The sequence below is a fragment of the Fulmarus glacialis genome, unplaced genomic scaffold (genome assembly GCF_000690835.1).
Source record: "Fulmarus glacialis isolate BGI_N327 unplaced genomic scaffold, ASM69083v1 scaffold19646, whole genome shotgun sequence".
Classification (NCBI taxonomy): domain Eukaryota; kingdom Metazoa; phylum Chordata; class Aves; order Procellariiformes; family Procellariidae; genus Fulmarus; species Fulmarus glacialis.
The window spans coordinates 2,766-11,214 of NW_009216451.1; the positions used below are offsets into that span (position 1 = coordinate 2,766).

Genomic DNA, 8,449 nt, shown 5'->3' on the forward strand with positions numbered 1-8,449 from the left:
TTTCTTTCCCGAATAGACAGTCGTGTAGTTTGTTTCTCCACAACTGTGGGCTAGTTCATGATATTTGTCATTTCAGCTCTAGGAATAAAATATAAATGGTGACTATTTTAATTTCTCATAGGATTTGCTCGAGTGTGTAGAAAAACTCTACATTTCAAGTGAGGGGTTAATTTGGAGCATGGGGTTGCTTAATATATTACACTGAGCTTTCCTAGCCTGCTGTTATGATTTGAAATAGCAGTGTGTCATAACACAGCTGGTCAGACGAAGCTTTTTTTTTTCCTTTTTTGCCAGGGGTAGGTCTTTGGCTCTATGATAGCGGCAGGGTAAGGATGCTTAGTGGGATCTTCCCTAGACAAGATGGGTAGGAGTCAATGTGGATCAAGTTTGTCCCTCCCAAACCCCCAGGCCATCTGTATCCCATCTCTCCTCCAATATTGGCTTCATGTGCAGGAGTGCGCAGCCGTTGATGCACGCGGAGACCCTGTAGTCGTGCCTCCCGGCCCTGCGCTCGGCGCAGAGATGTTGTTTCTTTGACGATTACGTCGTACCCTGGCAGAATGAAGTTGCTCAAACTCCCACGGGATATGAATCATTGTGGTATGACACATTCAGCGGTTCTCACGCTGCTGCCTCTGTGAAGAGGCAATACAACTTGAGCTACACAAGCTCTAAATATAAAACCTTAAATAGGAGTTATTCCCCTCTGACCGCTAACAAAAATACTGAGAATGATCAACAAAAATACCCTTTGCCATACTGGTGCCGCAGAACTGGAAGGCACTTCTGGAATTGCTCATTTCAGCCCCTGCCAGTGGAAACAACCGCATCCTAGATGACTGTAAGTCAGCTTTCCTATAGCGGTGCTTGGTGATGCTGCTTAGACTTCTGTGTACGCAGCACGCTTCCTTCTGGAAGTGCCTACTATCAGAAAAAACGAGCTGGTTGAACCTGGCCTCCCTCTCTTGCGTATTCAGTTGGTTTTACTCAAGTTTTGGCTTCTCCAGAGGCAGAGCATTGTTCTTCACTGCTCTTTAAAAAAGGAAATTCTGTGGAGATCAACAAGAGCTTGCTTCTTGAGATAGCTGCACGTGGAAACCCCTGTTGTTCCACTTTTTCAGAATCATTCAGTTGATTGAAGTGCCCAGGACAGCCTCAGCTTTCCTAGACTCCTCCCGGCCATAGAGCATCCACCCATATGACTGTCCTAAGGAACCGGGGTATGTGTGTTTAGCCGCAGGTGCCTGGAAGGAGCAGTGGGAGCCTGTCCTGGGAGCCTGAATCAGCAGAAACAGCAAGCTATTAGCTGGGCACACCAGGCAAGACAAATCTGGTCTGTGTGAATTGACAGTGAGAACTGCCAGCAGTTATTGAGGGGAGAATTCAATATTGTAAGCTGTCTGTGTAAAAGGTATCTGCCCCAAGTAACCCAATTAGCACTTCTTAATTTCAGGCCCTGCAGTGCAAGCCGCAGGACTGGAGAGAGCAGGAATTTGTCTAGCGTGCAGGCTGCTGTACAGACAGTGATCAGAAATAAGATGAAAGAAATGAGATGAGAGAGGTGGGCTGATTGCCCGCTCTGCTGACCTGCCCCGCAGGGCAGTGTTGCTGCAGGCTCCAGGGGTAAAAGCACGTAGGCGTAGCCTGAGATCTCACTGCAGCCGCTCTTCAACCAACTGCTTTGAGTGGAGCAGCTCAGGCAGCGACAACCTCCCGTGCCGCCCCTGGGCAAGCTGAATTAGAAGGATCACTGGTCTGTTGCTTGATAACTTTGTCTTTTACTAATTCACCCGGTGTCTTCCTTCTCCAGTTACGCGGTTATTGCCTACGGCTGTGCCAGCTGCCCCAAGCTAACTTGCGAGAGGGACGGCTGCCAGACGGAGTTCTGCTATCACTGCAAACAGATATGGCATCCCAACCAAACCTGCGACATGGCCCGCCAGCAAAGGGCACAGACGCTCCGAGTACGGACCAAACACACATCAGGCCTCAGTTACGGGCAGGAATCCGGGCCGGGTATGGATTCATGTGTTTTTTGGTTACTTGGTGCTGCAGTTATGCTTGTGAAGCTAAGAAAGAGCCACCTGTGTGCAAAACCCCATCCCGTCAAAGCAGGGGGGTGTTAGTGCCCTGCACAGAACACTGCTGCATGGCACAGCTGAGGGTCTCCAGCAGCCACGGGTGAGAACGGCTGTGAAACTCAGAGTCATTTTCCTCTTCTTGTGTGCATTAGAACAATTCCGGTGGGCTCCTCCAAGAATGCAAAACAGGTCAACAGATGATGATGTGCTTTGGGTCCTTCTGTGTCATGGCAGCTCCCCTCATCCGCCCCAGCTAGGCTTGTGGCTGTTTTGATCTTGGATGTTCTCGTTTATTGCTGATCTAAACCCTGAACAAATAGGCACTTTTTAGCCTTGCAACTTCAATTTTCCTGCCGTGGTAGTAAAGAGTAGCATTCATGCCTAGCTGAGTGTGGGGAGCCTCTCTCCATGCACTGTTAGGTGTTAGTAATGTCAGGTACAGAGAAAATGCCAACCCACAGACTCCTACGCTGCCTGGTAGGAGCTGCTGCGTCTACTGAGTTAGCATTTGTTAAAAATAACTGTATTGACTCTGGAAGTGGGCAGTAAGGCCATTTCATAAAGTCCCGCCCTACCCCCAAACAAAACACCCTGCTTTCCCTTCTATGTCAGGAGTTAAAATGTTAATATGCTTACTTAGAATGGAGCTGTCGTGGGTGGTTCAGGCTTAGTGGTATGTCAAGGTTCAACATGCCCCAGTTAGAGGTCTCTGATAATGGACAGCATAGATACTACCACAGCCTGCGGTACAAACCAGCGAGCAAAAAATAGTTTCTGAGTTTTTACACCCTTTTAAAGTAGATCCCTGCCAGGAAGAGCTTAGCACTTAGCCACTGGAAGAGAGGTTCTTGAGACAGTGGTTTTTCCCCACCCTGTTCTTGCTGGATTCGATGTAGTGATTAATAAGGTGCGAGCTAGTCTCAGCAGCTGGATTTCATATTGTCGAGTGTTGCAGAGGCTGCCAGCAAAGCCCTGAACCACTGCACAGCCATTGCATAACTGCGATCAGATGACGCTTGAATTAAGGAAGAGATGAAGGACCCTTACCCTGCTCTGCCAGCAGCAAACTGGGGACTGGACAGCCTCTGCACCGGACTCCCTGTGAGGCTGCAGACCTGGTTACCCTTTTGGCTGCTTTTGAAGGCCAGGTTCGGAGTTTCTCCGATGCCGCCTTCTCCCAATTGTTCTGTTGTTCTTGGCCTGTGAATCAGCTTAGTGGAGCAATTTAGTAATGGTTCGTTCTTACGCTGTTGCCTCGGCTAGCACAGGGCAGGTATGACTTGTTCCCAGCATTTAAGCATGTTCTGGAATACATCCCGTTCAAGGCTAGAATAAGTTTTTAAAGTGACTGTTGTTCTCAGTCCCTGCTGTCCAGGCAAATGGCTTTGGTGGGATCTGTCTCATCAATATCTTCTCAGTCTGAAGATAAACTAAAGACACAACCATTCCCACTTTATCTGTGATTAGCGAAGGTGTTCTGCCCACACAGAAAACAAGGGTTTCAATCCATAACGAGAACCCCCTCATTGATTCTTCATACTTGCAGCACAGAAAGTCCAACTCAATCCCATGCTTCCTCCCCGTAGCTGATGACATCAAGCCGTGTCCGCGTTGCAGCGCTTACATCATCAAGATGAACGATGGGAGCTGTAACCACATGACCTGTGCGGTGTGTGGCTGCGAGTTCTGCTGGCTGTGTATGAAGGAGATCTCGGATCTGCATTACCTCAGGTGAGCGGGGTGAGCAGCACGCACAGGTTCTTGCCGGTGGGGTGGCACATGTTTCTCTGAGGCAGATTGGAGGAGTTCACTTCGTGTGTTGGCCTTTCATCCTCCTGCCTCTCCAATCGGTCAGCGCAATTTTCTTCTTTCTGACCCAGAGAGCTGAACTTTCTTCCCACTTTACAGTATGAGGATGCTCTTCCACACCAAGAAAAGCTCCTCCTGATACAATTGCATTTGAGAACTCTTGGCATACTGGATATTAAACGTAGGCCCGGTGGTGTGATAATCACCTTGATGAGCAAGTTAACCTTGATGGGAGGGAAACCTTTTTTGTGTTGCCTGCCCGCTTCCTAAGTTTTGGGTTTTGCTCACGTGGAAGTTGAACTTGGGGTTCTCAGGAACACTTAGGAATTGCTGTGGTGTTAATGTAATTTTTTTTTTCCTTCCATTAAGCCCCTCTGGCTGTACATTCTGGGGCAAAAAGCCATGGAGTCGTAAAAAGAAGATTCTCTGGCAGCTGGGCACATTGATCGGTGCTCCTGTAGGCATTTCCCTCATTGCTGGCATTGCCATTCCATCCCTGTGTATGTCGGGAGGAAGGTAAGTGTGGAGCTGAGGGATCTGGGGCTTTTGGGGCGTTCTCTGTACTCAAGGCATCTGACCAGAAATTTAGAGCTGATACGAAGGGTGGATCTTTTCATAGAACCAAAATTCAGTTGTCTCTTCTAAACCATGTCTTATCTTTTGGGCTTTGTGTGGGGAGAGGGAAGGTGGTGGCTGATAGCCATGTCGGGAGGAAGGTAAGTGTGGAGCTGAGGGATCTGGGGCTTTTGGGGCGTTCTCTGTACTCAAGGCATCTGACCAGAAATTTAGAGCTGATACGAAGGGTGGATCTTTTCATAGAACCAAAATTCAGTTGTCTCTTCTAAACCATGTCTTATCTTTTGGGCTTTGTGTGGGGAGAGGGAAGGTGGTGGCTGATAGCCCTTCAGGCTGAAGTCCTCTCAAATGCTTTTGTGCCTCTGCCTTGAACCAGGAGCACCCAAGGAGAAACCTGGTCCCTTTTTAACACATCCTATGGTGATGGGCTCTATGGGACAGTGGCTGGACCCTGAGCATCACACTTTGGCTTGCATAAGTCACTGGTGTGTTTTGATGCTGACCTGCTGCCCCAAACTGCGTCATACTGTTGTGTGTCTGTGCTGATAAAGAGGCATTGAGAGGGAAGAAATGGCATGTCAGCACTATATTTGTAGCTGCTTCTTTTTCTTAAACACAGACCCACCTGCTATATCTGATCTGTGGGGAGATCTGTGGTCAAGGTGAGGTTCTTTAAGGGCTAATGCAGCTGGCAAGGCTGTAAAATCACAAGCTTATTAATGTCTTCTGCTGGTGTTTGCTCATGGCCAGGCTCTGTTCTCACCTGGTGCTTCTCCTTCCGTCAGATCCACAGCAGGTATGAGGGAAAGAAAACCTCTAAGCACAAGAGGAACTTGGCCATTACTGGTGGGGTCACCTTGTCTGTCATTGCCTCTCCGGTCATCGCTGCTGTCAGTGTTGGTAAGTGGGCACAGTCCCTGTCCCTTCTGGTGGGCCAGTAGTCCAGCCCTGTGAGATGGGGGTGGCCAAAAGGCAGTTTGCAGATTGCTGCTGTGTGCTTTTCTGGGGACATCCCTCAGTTTCGCATCCAGGCTGCATGTCCTCATGTGCTTGAGTTGGCCTGGAGCCAGCACTGGGCTTGTCTAGAGCACCAGTTGCCTGTGCCACAGCCCATAGTGGAGTCCCTTGACACACAGAGCTGTCTGTTACCCATGGACTGGTTTGGTGGCTGACGTCTTGGGGGTTCAGCCGAGGCTGTCTGTGCTCTTGGGGTTCCCTCATTCTGCACTGCAGCAGCACAAACGAAGGGCTCCTCCACTGTCTGTCTGCAAAGTTGTGAACTAGGACCTTTAAAAGCAGTGGAAACAACTGAGAGAGTCCCTACCCCAAAGAGTCCTTTCTGTCTGCCCAACACAGCTCAGCCTTAAGCTCCTCTTAACTCGGCGCATCCTACTCTCCAGGTATTGGAGTCCCCATCATGCTGGCTTACGTCTATGGTGTCGTGCCGATCTCGCTGTGCCGAGGTGGTGGCTGTGGAGTTAGCACCGCCAATGGAAAGGGTGTGAAAATAGAGTTTGATGAAGATGATGGACCAATCACAGGTAATGTGATAACTGGTGAAGGGAAGGGGGCGAAGCAAGACCCTGTTATTGCCTCTTGTAATGAAATGGTAGGGGGTCTTAACGTTTCCCAAATCTGAACATCTGTCTTTACCTGGGTTTGGCTAGAAGCAGTTATTTGCTTCAGTCTCCTGGTGATCAGCTGTGTAGCTCTCAAAGCGAAATCTCAGCTCTTCCTTGCCCTGGACGAGGCAGGGAGGCAGTCTGAGATGAGACACATGCTGCCTGATGTCTGACCCCCAGCTCTGCCAGCACCATTGCAGCTGAACGGTTCCCTTGCCGATTCTGATTCCTCTGCTCTTCTTCCCCGCAGTGGCTGATGCCTGGCGAGCCCTCAAGAACCCCAGCATTGGCGAAAGCAGCATTGAGGGGCTGACCAGTGTGCTGAGCACCAGCGGCAGCCCCACCGATGGGCTCAGCGTGATGCAAGGCAACTACAGCGAGACAGCCAGCTTCGCTGCCCTCTCGGGCGGTACCCTGAGTGGTGGTGTCCTCTCGGGAGGCAAGGGGAAGTACAGCAGGTAACTGAACTGATGGGCACAGCCAGAAAGGGGGAGAGACTCCCAAGGCCTGTGCTGGTTGGGCAGGCTTATTTTGGGAAGCTCTCCAGGACTGTGAGTGGTCCTTCTTTGACTTGGGAATCATGTCCTAGTATTTTTACTACTTGGTCGGTTGTAGAATAACCAGTCCCAGCAGACCAGGCTACTTCTGGAGTCAGTGCTGGGCTGGTTCTTGCAAGGAGGACAAAAGATAAACAAGTTTCTGTCCCTACTGAGCTCCTTGAAACTGCAGAGCTGATGCTTCAGGATAATTGGGAACAGCGCAGAGATGCCTGCGTGGCCTGCTTAAAGATCTTCCAGTCCTCTGATCTCAGCCTAGAGGCTTTGATGCTTCCTGTTCTCCAGTGGCCTATAGCAAGCAGGGTCACTGCTTTCCAAGTCAGGAGGTTACACCACAGTTTTCCTCTAAACTTGCCTGTGAGTCAGTTTGCTGGGTAATTAAAGACACGTGTTGATATGGCAGCCAGGATATAATCATGGCTGTGTGCTAGATCTGTGGAAATCGGTTCTTCACAGGAATTGCATGAGTCATAGATATAAACACAACTTTACCTTCGTCATGGAAAACAGAATGGGTTTACTTAAATGGAGCCAAAAATGAGACTAAATGAGAGGAACCGTTGGGGTTAAACACTGTCATGCTGAGCTGGGGCAGCACAGAGGGCATCTTGCTCTCCCGTGATGAACAGCAACTGTTTGGTGCCCCTTGGGAACCATCTAAGGCATTTCTGAGGAATCCTCTTCTTCCCTGCAGGCTGGAAGTTCAGGCAGATGTCCAGAAGGAGATTTTCCCCAAAGACTCAGTCAGCTTGGGGGCTATCAGTGACAATGCCAGCACTCGAGCCATGGCTGGTTCCATCATCAGCTCCTACAACCCCCAGGACAGGTAGGAGGACATGCGATGGTGGGAAGAGTGTTGGTCGTGGTTGTCCTGGAAAAATCTGTGCTCTGTGAGGTGCCGCTGTAGGTGGCGAGATGACTGTAATTGCACCAGCCTGCTCTTCTGTAGCTGGCAAGTGGATTGATCCTTTTACTTGCACAGAAGGACAACTGGGGGCAATTTGGGCGCAGCTTTCATGTGTCATGTGGAGGCTGAGGAGGGGATCTGCAGCCCAGGACCCTCAAGGTCTGTTCCTGGCTGCTTGCGGGGACTCTGGTGCTTTCAGTTCCTGGCTCAGCCTGGGGATGATCTTGGCTGCTGTTAGGAGGACTCAAGGAGAGCAGCGAGTGATGTTGTTTCCCAGATGCTGTGGGGTGATGAGCAGCATCTTGGTCATGTTTGGGAAATGTGGTCCTCCCAGTACAGTGATGCAGTGCCTGGTGGTGACCCAGTCGAACCCAGTAACTGTGTACCCAGTAACGCAAGGGTGCTTGTTTCTGCAGGGAGTGCAATAACATGGAGATCCAGGTGGACATCGAAGCCAAACCAAGTCACTACCAGCTGGCCAGCGGCAGCAGTACAGAGGACTCTCTGCATGTCCACACCCAAATGGCAGAGAATGAGGAAGAGGAGGAGGAGGAGGAAGAGGATGGTGAGCAGGAGCAGACGTGCAAACACCAAAGCTGTGAGCAAAAGGACTGCATTGCCAGCAAAACGTGGGACATCACCCTGGCCCAGCCTGAGAGCATACGGAGTGACCTGGAGAGCTCCGACAGTCAGTCGGACGATGTGCCAGACATTACATCGGATGAATGCGACTCCCCGCACTCTCAGACTGCAGCAGCCTGCCCACAGACCCCCAAAGCTAGAGGTGCCGAGAGCCCAAGTGCCCACCTGAGCCACTGTGCCCAAGCCGAGGGCTGCAGGCTGGATGATATAGTCAAACTGGAGTGTATCGAAGCCAGAGTATGAAGTGGCCTCCTG

The 8,449-nt window shown here is 50.4% G+C and overlaps 1 protein-coding gene across 1 annotated transcript; it reads left to right on the forward strand.

The window, feature by feature from the left end:
- Positions 1-1,810: 1,810 nt before the first annotated feature.
- Positions 1,811-8,449, forward strand: RNF19B (ring finger protein 19B; the record flags this gene model as incomplete). Its single annotated transcript, XM_009579320.1, has 9 exons — positions 1,811-2,016; positions 3,668-3,812; positions 4,260-4,394; positions 4,570-4,606; positions 5,252-5,366; positions 5,867-6,007; positions 6,339-6,546; positions 7,340-7,471; positions 7,969-8,449. Coding segments are annotated over 9 exons (1,588 nt in total), but the record flags the coding sequence as incomplete, so codon positions are not given.